General features: G+C 39.9%; 1 protein-coding gene across 1 annotated transcript; it reads left to right on the forward strand.

The window, feature by feature from the left end:
- The first annotated feature begins 479 nt into the window (after nucleotides 1-479).
- Nucleotides 480-5378, forward strand: LOC106592797 (piggyBac transposable element-derived protein 4-like). Its single transcript, XM_014184131.2, has 4 exons — nucleotides 480-1125; nucleotides 1845-1883; nucleotides 2531-2645; nucleotides 3370-5378. The coding sequence occupies exons 1-4, from the start codon at nucleotides 693-695 to the stop codon at nucleotides 5165-5167; spliced, it is 2385 nt and encodes a 794-aa protein (XP_014039606.1). The 5' UTR covers nucleotides 480-692; the 3' UTR covers nucleotides 5168-5378.
- The last annotated feature ends 14654 nt before the right edge of the window (nucleotides 5379-20032 follow it).

Below are 20032 nucleotides of genomic sequence, written 5' to 3' on the forward strand. Positions count from 1 at the left end.
GGTTTGTTTATCCCATGTGTACCTCTGTGTTGCTGTTTTTGTCGCAATGCTTTGCTTTATCTTGGCCAGGTCGCAGTTGTAAATGAGAACTTGTTCTCAACTGGCCTACCTGGTTAAATAAATAAAGGTGAAATTAAAAAGAAATAAAATAATATGACGTTGCGAAATATTGCATTGTGGGTAGTTTAGAATATAGCCGAAAATAAGTTAATAAATATGTAATAACGCAAAAACATAACCGTTTGTACTTATAGGTAACCAGATCGTGACTACAACTCCGTTACTAAGTCTTTAACCACACTGTGTTGTTACACTGGTGAGTAAAAACTCATGCTTCCTACCCTTTAACTGAAAATAAAATACACATTTTACTCAACTGCGTTACCCACTCCAGTCAACAGATGGCGATGTGAGGGTTTAAGGTAACGCTGCTAGTGTGACGTAATATGTAGTGGACGGAACTCTTCTTTCAACAGCAGCAACAGTTAGTAAGACACCTCGGTAGCTTGCAAAATAGCCGAACCAATAAAGCTCTTTAGACGCTTTCGTGTATATTAGCAACTGTGTTCTAAACACACTTCTGTCGTCTAGTTAGTTATCCCACTTACTTTCATATTTGCGTTGTTGCTGTTATTAGTCAGCTAGCTGGCTGGTTAAGTTAGCATTAGCCTAGCTAGCTAACACCCCCGACCATGAGTTCACTAAGCTACTCTCCTCCTGCTAAAGAAGAGGTCTGCTGGACGGAGAAAGAGGGTCTGTGGCTGAACATTGCCGTAAAAGAGGAGAAGGAAGAGGAGGATGTCACTATACAAAAACAAGTAGAGGTTGATGCTGTTATTGTGGAAGAAGAAGAGAAAGACATTACAGTGAAAGAAGAGGAAGACTCGTTCAGAGTGAAAGAGGAGGAGGATGTTACTATAAAAGAAGAGAAAGAGGAGGATGCAGTTTTTCGAATGAAAGAGGAGGAGGGGGAGATGATTGTTACAACGAAAAAGGAGGAGGAAGAAGAGGAGGAAACTGGATATCTGGGCCCTGTTTCCCAAACGCATCTTAATGCGTCCAATGGTTCTAATGATGAACTTAGCAGTAAGATGGTTTTGGGAAACCGTTCCCTGATTAACACTAGTAAGTACTGTCTTAAAAACAGACGCACAAACTCTGCAGTTGTTGAACTGATGTGTGTTAAAGGCGAAATCTGCAGTTGTTGAACTGATGTTTGGTGTTAAAGGGGAAATCTGCAGTTGCTACATTCATAATTTGACTTTTAAATGATTTCTATATAACCATTAACCCTGAATGCTGATAGCCATGGCATATCAGACTGTATACCACACGGGTATGGCAAAACATTTATTTTTACAGCTCCAATTATGTTGGTAACCAGTTTATAATAGCAATAAGGCACCTCCGGGGTTTGTAGTAAATGGCCAATTTACCACGGCTAAGGGCTTTGTCCGCGATGTTGCGTGCCTAAGAACAGCCCTTAGCAGTGGTATATTGGCCATATACCACACCCCCTCCTACCTTATTGCTTAAATATAACACATGCCTATAACACATGTCTCATGAGTTAAACTGTCAGAATCCAAAATAAGCTTTTTTACTCCAATGTTTAGAAACAATCTAAATGTAAACCAACACAGTATAGCCTCAACATGGTTAAAACTGTAATGTTGATATCATGGATGGTCAGTCCTTGCATCCATAGGTCTGTCTATGAATTTGAGAGTAGTTACATTTCTCCAGCCCCATCCATCATCTTATTACCAAAACAGTGGTGTTTTGTTATTGTTTGAACTGCAGATTGGTTGGTTGATTGATGTGCCATTTCTTTACTTCTACAGGATCAGTGTCTCGAAATCTGGACAGTTGCTACTCTGACGGTAAATAATGTACTTACATTCATTAATCTTGCTCTGATTTGTCATCCTGAGGGTCTTGTTTTGTTTGATAAAATCCATTTTTATATCCTAACCGTTCCATGTTGTATACAGCATTTTGCATGAATTCCAACTCTTTGAACTTGCAACAAAACAATTTATGAAATCTAATCAGCAAAACGTTGTTTAACCCGGTCAAGTTCGGTTCCTGTGCAATCCTCAGACACTCAAGAAGACAACCAAACTTGTTTCATCATTCTACATTACGTATTGGCTACACAACACGTCAATTATCCCATGAAGGTCAGCCATCATTACGCACCAATGACACGATCATTGTTCACTTGATTGACAGTGTCTTGGTCCAATGACCACCTATCATTTTGAAACCTAGCTAGACAGCCAATGAGCTGGGCTTTCCAGCAGTATGTGAACGCCGTTTGTAGGACAAACAGCCATCATGCTAGAGCTGTGCGCAACAGAGTTCATTCTCTGGTGAAAGGAAACAGGACGCACGGTAGTTTACGTTACCCAGCGGTTCGTTCTCTTCTTCAAACTTTTCTCAAAGTTGAAAAAGTTAAACATGGCTACTAAGAGTGGAAAAACTAAATGGAAATCCAAGTATACACATTTTGATGATATTATTGCAGAAATTGACCGGGAGAGTGACACAGATGGAATGGATGACGAATCTGTGAGTGACCACAGTTTTGATTCCAGCGCAGAAGAAATGTTTTTGGAAGGAAAAGATCCACTTTTAGATCAGTAAGTAAAATAGGTTTTTGCTTCTCATGCTAATGCAGTTGTTTAAATGGTTGCATATTCATTTCAGATATTTTTTATTTGATTTATATATATCTATACACACAGAGTACCAGTCAAAAGTTTCGACACACCTACTCATTCCATGGTTTTTCTGTATTTGTACTATTTTCTACATTGTAGAAAAATTGTGAAGACATCAAAATTATGAAATAACACATATGGAAGTATGTAGTAACCAAACAAAAAGTGCTAAACAAAATAGATTTCATATTTGAGATTCTTCAAAGTAGTCACCTTTGCCTTGATGAGAGCTTTGCACACTCTTGGCATTCTCTCAACCAGCTTCATGAGGTAGTCACCCAGAATGCATTTCAATTAACAGGTGTACCTTGTTCAACCTTGTTGAGGTATACACATAGGCTATGCTAATACATTGTGTGTTTAGTTGGCTATGACATGTTGTGGCTTTTTGACTGTCTTATTGATCCACATATTTCATTATAGTGATTGTGTTCCTTATACTCTATATAATATATATGTTTATAGATATGTGTAGTTCCTTATACTCTATATAATATATATGTTTATAGATATGTGTATTTGATGTATTGATGCAGAGCTCACACGTAATGTATTGATGCAGGGCTCACCTCTACTAAAATAAAGGTTAAATAAAATAACAGTAAACTTGAGATCTAACTGAATGTGTTTTAATCCTCAATAGTGGTAGAGACTCTGACTCTGATGACCTCTGGGTGCCACTCCAAAGAGACCACAGTCCTCCATCCCCAACTCATTCAAACGTAGGAACTGGTTCCTCCAGTATGACCCCTGCTGCTGCTGTCTCTGGCTCCACACCCACCCCGGCCCGGCCATCTAGAGGTGTGATGAGGTCAGCCCAGAAGCGGAGGAGGGCCAGTGAACCAGCGGTAACTACCAGCGAGGCAGAGGACCGCTGGCACACTGTGCTAGAGGATGACGTGGAGCCACTTCCACCATCATTTCAACCTAAAAGGCAGCCAGGACCTCAGCTGGACATGACTGCAAAGTACAGCCCCCTTCATCTTTTCCAGATGTTTTTCTCCTTGTCAGTTCTGGATTCGCTGGTGTCTAACACCAACAAGTATGGGGCTAAGAAACAAGCAGGCAAGAAAGAGGCATGGAAGCCCATTTCCATCCAAGACCTATACTGTTACATCTCACTGGTCATTTACATGGAGCTTGTGAAGTTGAAAAACCTGAAGGACTACTGGAGATCGTCAACACTCTACCAACTGCCTTTCCCCACCACTGTCATGTCTTGTAAAAGGTTTCTGGCTATCTCGCGGGCGCTTCATATCAGTGACCCACAAGTTGATGAGGACAATGACAAGAAGAGAGGCACATCAAGCTTTGATAGGCTCTGCAAAATCAAACCTCTCTACCCCAGCATGGTTGAGGCCTGCCAGACCCATTTTCAGCCCAACCAGAACCTGTCCATAGATGAGAGGATGGTAGCCTCAAAGGCTAGAATTGGTCTCAAACAATATATGCGTAACAAGCCAACAAAATGGGCTTACAAACTGTTTGTTTTGGCCGATTCTGTGTGTGCCTACACTTGGAATTTTTTTGTTTATGAGGGTAAATCCATCTCAGCCACTGGTAAGGGACTTAGTTATGATTCCGTTATGGAATTATTGGATTTTCCATTGCTTGGGACGGGCTACAAACTGTTTGTGGACAACTTTTACACAAGCCCTACCCTGTTTACAGACCTGAAGAAGCTGAATGTATGGTCTTGTGGCACCATTTGTCCCAACAGAGTAGGTTTTCCCAAAACAAAAGTAAATGACATGCCTAAGAGGGCTGATAGGGGTACCATGCGATGGATTCGTAAAGATGACCTGCTCTTTGTAAAGTGGATGGATACCAGACAGGTGGTCATGTGCTCCAGTATCCACAAATCGTACAGTGGCGATCACATCAGCAGGCGTGTGAAGGACGCTAATGGGGCATGGACCAAGAAAAATGTCCCCATTCCTGCTGCTGTAAAGGACTACAACAAGAGCATGGGAGGTGTGGACCTGTCAGACACTCTGATAGGCTACAACAATGTTCTCCACAAGACAAGGAAATGGTACAGGACATTGTTCTATCACTTCGTTGACATTGCTGTGGTGAATGCATTCATCCTTCATAAGGAAATGGCTAAGAGCTCTGGACAGACCTCCATGACACAGCTAGCCTTCAGAGAGCTGCTCATCCAGGAGCTTGCTGACTATGGCACAAAGTCCACAGCAGCACCTTCTGTCTGCTCTACATCTGTCCCCTCTACTCCTGTCACCAGAGGTGTTCACCTGCCAAAACACATCACTGCAGACCTGAATGTGCCTCTGGGCAAAAAGAGCACAGCAGGGAGGCGTCGTTGTATTCTGTGCCACAAGAAATCTCCCATCACCTGCACTACTTGTGCTGTTACCCTCTGCTTCACACCAAAAAGAGACTGCTATGGGACTTGGCATCAGGAGCACAATCTGGTGTAGAGGACTGTGGGTGTTCTAAATCCTCTAATTGTAAATTAAACATGTTTTTCACTTTGTGTGTGGTTTGCCTCACAAGTCCTCAATTGGCAGTTTCATTAAATAGTACCCACAAAACACCAGTCTCAACGTCAACAGTGAAAAGGCGACTCCGGGATGCTGGCCATCTAGCCAGAGTTGCAAAGAAAAAGCCATATCTCAGACTGGCCAATAAAAATAAAAGATTAAGATTGGCAAAAGAACACAGACACTGGACAGAGGAACTCAGCCTAAAAGGCCAGCATCCCAGAGCTAATAAATGTACTGTCAGAGCAAATATTTTTCATTGTTTTTATGAATTTTTTTTGTGTATTTCATTTTTTACTTTAGTTTATTTTGTAAATATTTTTTTAACTATATTTTCTTAACTGCATTGTTGGTTAATTGCTGTAAGTAAGCATTTCACGGTAAGCTCTACACCTGTTTGTATTCGGCGCATTTAACAAATAAAATTGGATTTGATTTAGCTATACAGCCTGATAATACCAGTAATGGTGTATACCTAAATCAGCATGTTGTTTGTGCAACAGTATCTTCTAAATCAAAGAGGAATACGCGAAGCAAGAATATGTTAGCTACATGAAGTAGCTAAGAGAAAATATGTAGCCAAAGATTAAACGGTGCTTTAGGAAACACTTATCAACACCTTGGTTCCTACCCTTTACATACACCTTAGCCAAATACATTTAAACTCAGTTTTTCACAATTCCTGACATTTAATCCTAGTAAAATTCTCTGTCTTAGGTCAGTTAGGATCACCACCAGGAAATGTAGAAGTTGATGATAATGCAGAATATTATTTTAGGTTGGAGTTGAACAGTATAAAACAATTAGAATGGAGAAAGACCCATTGAAATCACTTCGAATGTATGTGTTGTCATTCCAGGGTCACAATACTACTCGTAAAGAACATTTAGAATGTATGTGTTGTCACCTCAGGGTCACACACTACTCATAAAGACCATTTAGAATTTAGAATGTATGTGTTGTCACCCCAGGGTCACAATACTAATCATAAAGAACATTTAGAATTTGTATTATTCAAAAACATCAAATACCATCTTTTTGTTTTCTACGGTTCTATGATATTTTGGCCATATTGCCCAGCCCGACTTGGGATTTGGTGTAGAATGCTCCGCCTTTTGAACCTCTCTGGAGTCTGTGGATCTGAAGATCCTCTCCTATAAAATCTCCTTGCTTGTGGCTTTGTCCTCAGGTAAATGTGCTGGGGACCTCCACATGTTATCCATACACCCTTCCTGCACTCAGTTCGCCTCGGGCATCTCTTAAGGTCACATTTTCGTCCAAATGCGGCCTTTGCCCACGAAAGTCATGGCTAAATCAAATCAAAAATTGTATTGGTCACATACACGTGTTTAGTAGATGTTATTGCGGGTGTAGCGAAATGCTTGTGCTTCTAGCTCCAACAGTGCAGTAATATCTAAAAGTAATATCTAACAATTACACAACATATACCCAATACACACATCTAGTTGTCACGTCCTGACCATAGAGAGCTCTTATTTTCTATGGTAGAGTAGGTCAGGGCGTGACTGGGGGGGTTTATTTAGTTCTATGTTGTTTGGTTCTAGTTTCTGTTTTTCTATGTTGGGTTTTTTGGATGATCCCCATTTAGAGGCCATCGTTGTCTCTAATTGGGGATCATATTTAAGTAGTTGTTTTTCCCACCTCTGTTTGTGGGAGATTATTTTGGAATTAGTGCATGTTGCACCTCTGTCGTCACGGTTTGTTTATAGTTTATTGTTTTGTCTTGCAAAGTTTCACATTCAAATAAAAGATGTGGAACGATACTCATGCTGCGCCTTGGTCCGTTCCTACACACAAGCGTGACACTAGTAAAGGAGTGGAATTAAGAATATAAAATTATATGGACGAGCAATGTCAGAGAGGCAAAGAATAAGATGCAGTAGAATAGGATAAAATACAGTATATAAATATGAGTAATGCGAGATATGTAAACATTATTAAAGTGACATTATTAAAGTGACTAGTGATCCATTTATTAAAGTGGCCATTGATTTCAAGTCTATGTAGACAGCCGCTTCTCTGTGTTAGTGATGGCTATTTAACAGTCTGATGGCTTGAGAAACTATTTTTCAGTCTCTCGGTCCCAGCTTTGATGCACCTGTACTGACCTCGCCTTCTGGATGATAGCGAGGAGAACAGGCAGTGGCTCAGGTGGTTGTTGTCCTTAATGATATTTTTGGCCTTCCCGTGACATCGGGTGCTGTAGGTGTCCTGGAGGGCAGGTAGTTTGCCCCCGGTGATGCGTTGGGCAGACCGCACCACTCTATGGAGAGCCCTGCGGTTGCGGACTGTGCAGTTGCCGTGCCAAGCTGCAAACTTGATGGTTAAGTTGGAGGTGTGCTTGGCCACGCAGTCATGGGTGAACAAGGAGTACAGGAGGGGACTGAGTACGCAGCTCTGAGGGGCTTCTGTGTTGAGGATCAGTGAAGTGGTGTTGTTTCCTACCTTTGCTTACTTGGGTACAGGAACAATGGTGGACATCTTGAAGCATGTGGGGACAGCAGACTGGCATAGGGAGAGATTGGAAATGTCTGTAAACCCACCAGCCAGCTGGTCTGCTCATGCTCTGAGGACGCGGCTAGGGATGCCTAGTGGGCCGGGAGCCTTGCAAGGGTTAACACTCTTAAATGTCTTACTCACATCGGCCACGGAGAAGGAGAGCCCACAGTCCTTGGTAGCGGGCCGCATCGGTTGCTCTGTGTTATCCTCAAAGTGGCAGAGAAGGTTTAGCTTGTCTGGAAGCAAGACGTCGGTATCCGCAACATGGCTGGTTTTCCTTTTGTAGTCCGTGATTGTCTGTAGACCCTGCCACGTATGTCTTGTGTCTGAGCCGTTGAATTGCAACTCCACTTTGTCTCTATACTGACGCTTTGCTTGTTTGATTGCCTTGCGGAGGGAATAACTACACTGTTTGTATTCGGCCATATTCCCAGTCACCTTGCCATGGTTAAATGCGGTGGTTCACACTTTCAGTTTTGCGTGAATGCTGCCATCTATTCAATGTTTCTGGTTAGGGTAGATTTTAATAGTCACAGTGGGTACAACATCGTCTATACACTTCCTGATAAACTCAGTCACGGAATCAGTGTATTCGTCAATGTTATTCTTGGAAGCTACCTGGAACAGTCCGCGTGATCAAAACAATCTTGAAACGTGGATTCCGATTGGTCAGACCAGCGTTGAATAGGACTTAGAGCCTATAGGAAGGGAGGAGCCAAATGGAGTCGTGGTCAGATTTGCCGAAGGAGGGCGGGGGATGGTCTTATAGGCATCCCGGAAATTGGAGTAACAGTGGTTGAGTGTTTTGGCAGCGCGAGTACTAGAGTCAATATGTTGATAGAACTTCAGCATTCCTTTTCTCAAATTTGCTTTGTTAAAATTCCCGAGTACAATAAATGCAGCCTTAGGATATGTGGTTTCCAGTTTGCATAAAGTCCAGTGGAGTTCTTTGAGGACCGTCCGGGTATCAGCTTGAGGGCTGTCGTGGTATCAGCTTGAGGGCCGTCGTGGTATCAGTTTGAGGGCCATTGTGGTATCAGTTTGAGGGTCGTTGTGGTATCAGTTTGAGGGCCGTTGTGGTATCAGTTTGAGGGTCGTTGTATCAGTTTGAGGGCCGTTGTGGTATCAGTTTGAGGGCCGTCGTGGTATCAGCTTGAAGGGGGATATACACGGCCGTGGCTATAACCGATGAGAATTCTCTCTGCAGATAATACGGTCGGCATTTGATTGTGTCCTTAGCTTTTCAGCAAATTTCCTTTTTGCCTCTCTTTTTTTGGGGGGGGGGGGCGGCTTCTGAAGCGCAACAGAGGTCACATGCCCTGTATCCGATCCGAGCTTTTCGAACCCGCGATATCCGGTTATGTGACCAGCTTTTTGCAGCGTCTCTCCCACTGGCATATAGCAGCAAGGGGCAAAGGTTAACTAGAGGTGTACACGCCCACTCCACCAGGGGTCTGGCAGCGTCTTGGGCAATATTTAAAGGTTTGACTGTAGGAGATATTTGTGCTGCGGTGAGTTGGGCATCACCACCCATTTGTGTGAGGTTTTATTACTTAGCTGTGCTTACAGCCGGGAAAGGGGAACATCACTAGGCAGCGCACCATGTGCGCAATACCCAGACTGCCACATCTTGTGGGGCCGTTTCATTTAGTGTCCGTTGGGGTTGGCTTGGGATGGGATTCTATTCCCCCATAGTATGTTGTACCGATGTTGACCGACTGAAACGGAACGTAATGTCATGACTTTAACTACTGTTCCCTGAAGGAGGTAAACGAGGAACAACACCTGTTTGGCCTCGCACCACCCATTTCTGAGCTCAATAAAGAGTGGTATTAAATTGAAGGAATGAATCCGAGCCTCACACTTATCACCGGTGGAAGGCTGGACAGCCAGCCAGGCGCAGATTTAATAGTATGTTGTGCCTCGTTTCCCTCCTTCAGGGAACAGTAGTTATAGTCATAATGTTACGCTTGTCATATGATGTATTAAGCGCTTAAGAGTTAAATTAGGCCTCGGCATTGAACTTCAACTTAAATACTGGATCTTGCTTTCGGACAGTTTTTTGTATTCATATCTCTGAAATGGACTCAAACTACGTAACATTTAGTGTCTCCTTACATTACGCTGGGAAAAACAGTTTTCATGTGCACAGAAATCCTACATTATTTCAGAGTTTGAAAAATCCAATGGTTGATATAAGTTGACAAATGACCAGTGGTGGAAGAAGTACTCAATTGTCATAATTGAGTAAAAGTAAAGATACCTTAATAGAAAATGAATCAAGTAAAACTGAAAGTCACCCAGTAAAATAGTTATTGAGTTGAAGTCGAAAAGTATTTTGGTTTTAAAATACTTAAGTATCAAAAGTAATTAGATTTGGTAAAACATACTTACGTATCAAAAGTAAAAATAATTTCATTCTTTATATCAAGCAATCCCGACGGCACAATTTAATATTTTTGTTTTATTGACGGATAGCCAGGGGCACACTCCCAACACTCAGACATAATTTACAAATGAAGCATTTTATGTTTAGTGAGTCTGCCAGATCAGAGGCAGTAGGGATGACTTGGGATGTTATCTTGATAGGTGTGTGAATTGGACCATTTTCCTGTCAAAATGTAACAAGTACTTTTGGGTGTCAGGAGTAAAAAGTACATTATTTTCTTTGGGAATGTAGTGGAGTAGAAGTTGTAAAAAAAATTATAAATAGTAAAGTACAGATAACCCCAAAAACCAACTTTAGTAGTACTTTAAAGTATTTTTACTTAAGTACTTTACACCACTGCAAATGACAAACTGCATGCGAGGCAACAGCCAAAGTGCGGGGAAAACGTTCAGAAGGAATGTCTACAATATCTATCAGGGAACAATACTGTTCTCCACATTGGATTCAATATCCCTAACAAATGTATGTTCATAAGATTTACAGTAGGTTCTAGTCTGATTGATTCACAGCACAGTTTGATTGATTTACAATAGAGTCTAGTCTGATTGATTTACAGCAGAGTTTGATTGATTTACAGTAGAGAGTCTAGTCTGATTTACAGTAGGTTCTAGTCTGATTGATTTACAGTATGGTCTGATTAGATCTAACAGAAAGCATCAAGGTAATGTGATAAGGTTTTATGTATTTCTGTGTGTCAGTTTGGACACGGAGATAGTTTCCACATAATGTGTAGAGAACTGTTCCTTGATGGATAGGCTATTGTACAACACACAGAGCTATTTTCCTTTATTCAGGACATTTAGAATGACAACTCATTACAGAGTAGCCTAGTGGGATTATTCACGAAGTATTATTGGGTCCTACAGTAGGTCATTGTTATTATTAGGTGAAGTTATAGGTCCTACAGTAGGTCATTGTTATTGTTAGGTGAAATTATGGGTCCTAGGCCTATGTTAAACATTAGGAACACCCTCCTAATATTGAGTTGAACAGCATCAATTCGTCGGTACATGGACTCTACAAGGTGTCGAAAGCGTACCACAGGGGGTTTGGCCCATGTTGAATCCAATGCTTCCCACAGCTGTGTCAAGTTTGCTGGATGTCCTTTGGGGGGTGGACCATTCTTGATACACCCCGGGAAACTGTTGATCATGAAAACCCAGCAGCGTTGGCGGTTCTACTAAGCTAACATATGGAATTGTTTTAAGGTGGATCATTTAGCTATTTCGAATTTTAGGACCTCTTTTAGGTTTCAAAATATATATATAAAAAAAAATATTTGATGAAACATTGAATTTTGCCTCACTGCTATGAGCCCACAGAAATGCATTGAATAACAGATCCATACATGGAATAACAGATCCATACATGGAATAACAGATCCATACATGGAATAACAGATCCATACATGGAATAACAGATCCATACATGGAATAACAGATCCATACATTGAATAACAGATCCATACATGGAATAACAGATAGAAAAAAAAACGAATCTAATCTAAAAACAAATTGAATTAACACATGTTATACCCCTTTTTTTTGCCACCAAATTATATACTGTAGACTAACATTCCTTTATTAAACTGGTACCAGACTACGTTCAGACCAGTCTTGTCAGGCTTCTGCGTGTACACATGTATGTGTTTGTGAGGGACTTACCTTTCCACAGAGGGATCATATTATTGTGTTGCCAAAAACTGTTCAGATGTTTTTGTGAGAAGACTGATTTTCGGAATGTCTCATGGTCTGACAAACACCGATGTATCTCTACCACCTTTCACCGCATCTTAAACAGACAGATTTTTATGGCATTGGTTTGTATTATGCTAATTAGATTACAGTGGAGGTGACCACATCAACTCGAGGGGGTTAACCTGTCTCCTCCCATTCATCTACACTGATTGAAGTGGATTTAACAAGTGACATCAATAAGGATCATATCTTTCACCTGGATTCACCTGGTCAGTCTGTCGTGGAAAGAGCAGGTGTTCATAATGTTTTGTACACTCAGTGTATAAAGTCTTCTGTCCCTGTAAGTTCACATGTGGAACTGCATGAAATGTGTTTTAGTTTCCAGTCATTTAGAAATGTGATCCCAATGTCCCACATTGTCCTCTTTATTAATAGAAAGACTCATATACAGTATAGTATTAGTTTAAAACTAAAATGGACCAATCCTGGATCGCTCCCTGTATTATCAGCCACTGAAATAGGAGAGACTTTGTCGCCTCTCTGTTTGTCTACTCAACCCAGAGTGAAACCAAAACATCCCATGCAGCCCATGTCAACCTGATGACTCAGAGTCACGTCATAAACAAGTAGAATGACCACCGTGGGGGAAAACAACTGATGTTCACCATCTGGGACCATTCAACAGCCTAGATTTACCAGGTTATTACTAAATAAACTGTTCACCATCTGGGACCATTCAATAGCCTAGATTTACCAGGTTATTACTAAATAAACTGTTCACCATCTGGGACCATTCAACAGTCTAGATTTACCAGGTTATAACTAAATAAACTGTTCACCATCTGGGACCATTCAACAGTCTAGATTTACCAGGTTATTACTAAATAAACTGTTCACCATCTGGGACCATTCAACAGTCTAGATTTACCAGGTTATTACTAAATAAACTGTTCACCATCTGGGACCATTCAACAGTCTAGATTTACCAGGTTATTACTAAATAAACTGTTCACCATCTGGGACCATTCAACAGCCTAGATTTACCAGGTTATTACTAAATAAACTGTTCACCATCTGGGACCATTCAACAGTCTAGATTTACCAGATTATTACTAAATAAACTGTTCACCATCTGGGACCATTCAACAGCCTAGATTTACCAGGTTATTACTAAATAAACTGTTCACCATCTGGGACCATTCAACAGCCTAGATTTACCAGGTTATTACTAAATAAACTGTTCACCATCTGGGACCATTCAACAGTCTAGATTTACCAGGTTATTACTTCTAAATAAAGTGTTCACCATCTGGGACCATTCAACAGCCTAGATTTACCAGGTTATTACTAAATAAACTGTTCACCATCTGGGACCATTCAACAGTCTAGATTTACCAGGTTATTACTTCTAAATAAACTGTTCACCATCTGGGACCATTCAACAGTCTAGATTTACCAGGTTATTACTAAATAAACTGTTCACCGTCTGGGACCATTCAACAGTCTAGATTTACCAGGTTATTACAAAATAAACTGTTCACCGTTTGGGACCATTCAACAGCCTAGATTTACCAGGTTATTACTAAATAAACTGTTCACCATCTGGGACCATTCAACAGTCTAGATTTACCAGGTTATTACTAAATAAACTGTTCACCATCTGGGACCATTCAACAGTCTAGATTTACCAGGTTATTACTTCTAAATAAAGTGTTCACCATCTGGGACCATTCAACAGCCTAGATTTACCAGGTTATTACTTCTAAATAAACTGTTCACCATCTGGGACCATTCAACAGCCTAGATTTACCAGGTTATTACTAAATAAACTGTTCACCATCTGGGACCATTCAACAGTCTAGATTTACCAGGTTATTACTAAATAAACTGTTCACCATCTGGGACCATTCAACAGTCTAGATTTACCAGGTTATTACTAAATAAACTGTTCACCATCTGGGACCATTCAACAGTCTAGATTTACCAGGTTATTACTAAATAAACTGTTCACCATCTGGGACCATTCAACAGTCTAGATTTACCAGGTTATTACTAAATAAACTGTTCACCATCTGGGACCATTCAACAGCCTAGATTTACCAGGTTATTACTAAATAAACTGTTCACCATCTGGGACCATTCAACAGTCTAGATTTACCAGATTATTACTAAATAAACTGTTCACCATCTGGGACCATTCAACAGCCTAGATTTACCAGGTTATTACTAAATAAACTGTTCACCATCTGGGACCATTCAACAGCCTAGATTTACCAGGTTATTACTAAATAAACTGTTCACCATCTGGGACCATTCAACAGTCTAGATTTACCAGGTTATTACTTCTAAATAAAGTGTTCACCATCTGGGACCATTCAACAGCCTAGATTTACCAGGTTATTACTAAATAAACTGTTCACCATCTGGGACCATTCAACAGTCTAGATTTACCAGGTTATTACTTCTAAATAAACTGTTCACCATCTGGGACCATTCAACAGTCTAGATTTACCAGGTTATTACTAAATAAACTGTTCACCGTCTGGGACCATTCAACAGTCTAGATTTACCAGGTTATTACAAAATAAACTGTTCACCGTTTGGGACCATTCAACAGCCTAGATTTACCAGGTTATTACTAAATAAACTGTTCACCATCTGGGACCATTCAACAGTCTAGATTTACCAGGTTATTACTAAATAAACTGTTCACCATCTGGGACCATTCAACAGTCTAGATTTACCAGGTTATTACTTCTAAATAAAGTGTTCACCATCTGGGACCATTCAACAGCCTAGATTTACCAGGTTATTACTTCTAAATAAACTGTTCACCATCTGGGACCATTCAACAGCCTAGATTTACCAGGTTATTACTAAATAAACTGTTCACCATCTGGGACCATTCAACAGTCTAGATTTACCAGGTTATTACTAAATAAACTGTTCACCATCTGGGACCATTCAACAGTCTAGATTTACCAGGTTATTACTAAATAAACTGTTCACCATCTGGGACCATTCAACAGTCTAGATTTACCAGGTTATTACTAAATAAACTGTTCACCATCTGGGACCATTCAACAGTCTAGATTTACCAGGTTATTACTAAATAAACTGTTCACCATCTGGGACCATTCAACAGCCTAGATTTACCAGGTTATTACTAAATAAACTGTTCACCATCTGAGACCATTCAACAGCCTAGATTTACCAGGTTATTACTAAATAAACTGTTCACCATCTGGGACCATTCAACAGTCTAGATTTACCAGGTTATTACTAAATAAACTGTTCACCGTCTGGGACCATTCAACAGCCTAGATTTACCAGGTTATTACTAAATAAACTGTTCACCATCTGGGACCATTCAACAGTCTAGATTTACCTGGTTATTACTAAATAAAGTGTTCACCATCTGGGACCATTCAACAGTGTAGATTTACCAGGTTATTACTAAATAAACTGCTCACCATCTGGGACCATTCAACAGTCTAGATTTACCAGGTTATAACTTCTAAATAAACTGTTCACCTTCTGGGACCATTCAACAGTCTAGATTTACCAGGTTATTACTAAATAATCTGTTCACCATCTGGGACCATTCAACAGTCTAGATTTACCAGGTTATTACTAAATAAACTGTTCACCATCTGGGACCATTCAACAGTCTAGATTTACCAGGTTATTACTTCTAAATAAACTGTTCACCATCTGGGACCATTCAACAGCCTAGATTTACCAGGTTATTACTATATAAACTGTTCACCATCTGGGACCATTCAACAGTCTAGATTTACCAGGGTATTACTTCTAAATAAACTGTTCACCATCTGGGACCATTCAACAGCCTAGATTTACCAGGTTATTACTAAATAAACTGTTCACCATCTGGGACCATTCAACAGTCTAGATTTACCTGGTTATTACTAAATAAACTGTTCACCATCTGGGACCATTCAACAGTGTAGATTTACCAGGTTATTACTAAATAAACTGCTCACCATCTGGGACCATTCAACAGTCTAGATTTACCAGGTTATAACTTCTAAATAAACTGTTCACCTTCTGGGACCATTCAACAGTCTAGATTTACCAGGTTATTACTAAATAAACTGTTCACCATCTGGGACCATTCAACAGTCTAGATTTACCAGGTTATTACTAAATAAACTGTTCACCATCTGGGACCATTCAACAGTCTAGATTTACCAGGTTATTACTTCTAAATAAACTGTTCACCATCTGGGACCATTCAACAGCCTAGATTTACCAGGTTATTACTATATAAACTGTTCACCATCTGGGACCATTCAACAGTCTAGATTTACCAGGGTATTACTTCTAAATAAACTGTTCACCATCTGGGACCATTCAACAGCCTAGATTTACCAGGTTATTACTAAATAAACTGTTCACCATCTGGGACCATTCAACAGTCTAGATTTACCAGGTTATTACTAAATAAACTGTTCACCATCTGGGACCATTCAACAGTCTAGATTTACCAGGTTATTACTAAATAAACTGTTCACCATCTGGGACCATTCAACAGTCTAGATTTACCAGGTTATTACTAAATAAACTGTTCACCATCTGGGACCATTCAACAGTCTAGATTTACCAGGTTATTACTAAATAAACTGTTCACCATCTGGGACCATTCAACAGTCTAGATTTACCAGGTTATTACTAAATAAACTGTTCACCATCTGGGACCATTCAACAGTCTAGATTTACCAGGTTATTACTAAATAAACTGTTCACCATCTGGGACCATTCAACAGTCTAGATTTACCAGGTTATTACTAAATAACCTGTTCACCATCTGGGACCATTCAACAGCCTAGATTTACCAGGCTATTACTTCTAAATAAACTGTTCACCATCTGGGACCATTCAACAGCCTAGATTTACCAGGTTATTACTAAATAAACTGTTCACCATCTGGGACCATTCAACAGTCTAGATTTACCAGGTTATTACTAAATAAACTGTTCACCATCTGGGACCATTCAACAGTCTAGATTTACCAGGTTATTACTAAATAAACTGTTCACCATCTGGGACCATTCAACAGTCTAGATTTACCAGGTTATTACTAAATAAACTGTTCACCATCTGGGACCATTCAACAGTCTAGATTTACCAGGTTATTACTAAATAAACTGTTCACCATCTGGGACCATTCAACAGCCTAGATTTACCAGGTTATTACTAAATAAACTGTTCACCATCTGAGACCATTCAACAGCCTAGATTTACCAGGTTATTACTAAATAAACTGTTCACCATCTGGGACCATTCAACAGTCTAGATTTACCAGGTTATTACTAAATAAACTGTTCACCGTCTGGGACCATTCAACAGCCTAGATTTACCAGGTTATTACTAAATAAACTGTTCACCATCTGGGACCATTCAACAGTCTAGATTTACCAGGTTATTACTAAATAAACTGCTCACCATCTGGGACCATTCAACAGTCTAGATTTACCAGGTTATAACTTCTAAATAAACTGTTCACCTTCTGGGACCATTCAACAGTCTAGATTTACCAGGTTATTACTAAATAATCTGTTCACCATCTGGGACCATTCAACAGTCTAGATTTACCAGGTTATTACTAAATAAACTGTTCACCATCTGGGACCATTCAACAGTCTAGATTTACCAGGTTATTACTTCTAAATAAACTGTTCACCATATGGGACCATTCAACAGCCTAGATTTACCAGGTTATTACTATATAAACTGTTCACCATCTGGGACCATTCAACAGTCTAGATTTACCAGGGTATTACTTCTAAATAAACTGTTCACCATCTGGGACCATTCAACAGCCTAGATTTACCAGGTTATTACTAAATAAACTGTTCACCATCTGGGACCATTCAACAGTCTAGATTTACCAGGTTATTACTAAATAAACTGTTCACCATCTGGGACCATTCAACAGCCTAGATTTACCAGGTTATTACTAAATAAACTGTTCACCATCTGGGACCATTCAACAGTCTAGATTTACCAGGTTATTACTAAATAAACTGTTCACCATCTGGGACCATTCAACAGTCTAGATTTACCAGGTTATTACTAAATAAACTGTTCACCATCTGGGACCATTCAACAGTCTAGATTTACCAGGTTATTACTAAATAAACTGTTCACCATCTGGGACCATTCAACAGTCTAGATTTACCAGGTTATTACTAAATAAACTGTTCACCATCTGGGACCATTCAACAGTCTAGATTTACCAGGTTATTACTTCTAAATAAACTGTTCATCATCTGGGACCATTCAACAGTCTAGATTTACCAGGTTATTACTAAATAAACTGTTCACCATCTGGGACCATTCAACAGTCTAGATTTACCAGGTTATTACTAAATAAACTGTTCACCATCTGGGACCATTCAACAGTCTAGATTTACCAGGTTATTACTTCTAAATAAACTGTTCATCATCTGGGACCATTCAACAGTCTAGATTTACCAGGTTATTACTAAATTAACTGTTCACCATCTGGGACCATTCAACAGTCTAGATTTACCAGGTTATTACTAAATAAACTGTTCACCATCTGGGACCATTCAACAGTCTAGATTTACCAGATTATTACTAAATAAACTGTTCACCATCTGGGACCATTCAACAGTCTAGAGTTACCAGGTTATTACTAAATAAACTGTTCACCATCTGGGACCATTCAACAGTGTTACGGATACAGGTATCCTGTGTATGTATCCGGTGTGTGCTTCTTTTCTCTCCTTCTCCTCCTCACAGGTGACAATCATCACTCCCCAATCAGTCCCCAATCAGAAGACACCTGTTCCTTTTCCCTCAACCTATCACAGCCCCTTTCCCTTGGTTTAAAAACCCAGTCAGTTGTTTTCTCCCCAGATCAATCTTTGTGTTCATTCTCTCAATTGCTCTGTGTCCCTTTCTCTATCTCTGTATTGATCTCTTTTGTTTTTGCAACTACATGTCACATTTGTCTGGTAATCCTGTGAGTATTGTTTTGTTGTTTGACTGTTTGTTTGGTGGGAAAAAGGGGTACCAAGACAAGTCGCCCATGGGCATACATTACCCGCAGGAATACTGTGTCTAAGTACCCTAGTTAGAACTGGGCGGACCACCCTCTGTATTTTTGGTTTGGTAGCTAGCTGTTGTGGAAATAGGCTAGTCTAGCTTAGGGTTTTTTTTTATTATTGTTTCTTTGCTGGGGTCCAGCTCAGCCCCTTTTCTCACACCCCTTTACCGTGTGTTTAAAATAAACCTTTTGAGTTTGACGGTAGATTTCAGTTGTTTTTGGTTCTCACTGTTACTTGTCACGATTATAATTTGCATGATTTATGTTACGGGTCTCGTATCCATCCCCCCTAGACCACTGGGCCAAAGGGATTCGTAACAAACAGTCTAGATTTACCAGGTTATTACTAAATAAACTGTTCACCATCTGGGACCATTCAACAGCCTAGATTTACCAGGTTATTACTTCTAAATAAAAACACTTTTTAGGGTTCTCATGATTTCACAATTGTTGTTTTGATTATTGCTTGAACAGTCGCTAAGATAATATGTGATCTGTTACAGAAAACTGTGTGTGTGTCGCACATCACCACTTCACAAGAGAGGCATTTGAACGAAACCATTCTTTTTTCAGAAATGCCTTCTGGAACATGTGATCTTTCATGTGCCTTAATAACAAACTTGTATGCCATCTATAAATCCCAATAAAATTGTTACAATTTAGTTGGTTTAGCCACGGAAAAAGTCAGGAACCTTCCCTCTAGCCACGATTGGCTGAGATAATTGATGGGCTGGACATGCCGAGAGATGAGTTTGGATTGGTCTGCCATGTAGCATGCTTCTGTCTATAACATGAGCTGCTCAGTATCTTTCTAATGTTTCCTCTTTTCTCTCATGTTATTCCATTGATACCAGGCACCTGCAACAAAAAGATCAGCTCAGATGTGCGAGTGCCTTTTTTGAAGTTGTGATGGTGGCAAAATACCTAATTTTGGATGCAGCGGTTGTTAGCTTGAATGCTAACGCTCATTGACATAGGCTGGTAGCAAAGGTAGCCAAAGAGCAAGTGTTTTTTAAGTATAAAGCAATTGATTTGTGACG

The sequence above is a fragment of the Salmo salar genome, chromosome ssa02 (genome assembly GCF_905237065.1).
Source record: "Salmo salar chromosome ssa02, Ssal_v3.1, whole genome shotgun sequence".
Taxonomy (NCBI): Eukaryota; Metazoa; Chordata; class Actinopteri; order Salmoniformes; family Salmonidae; genus Salmo; species Salmo salar.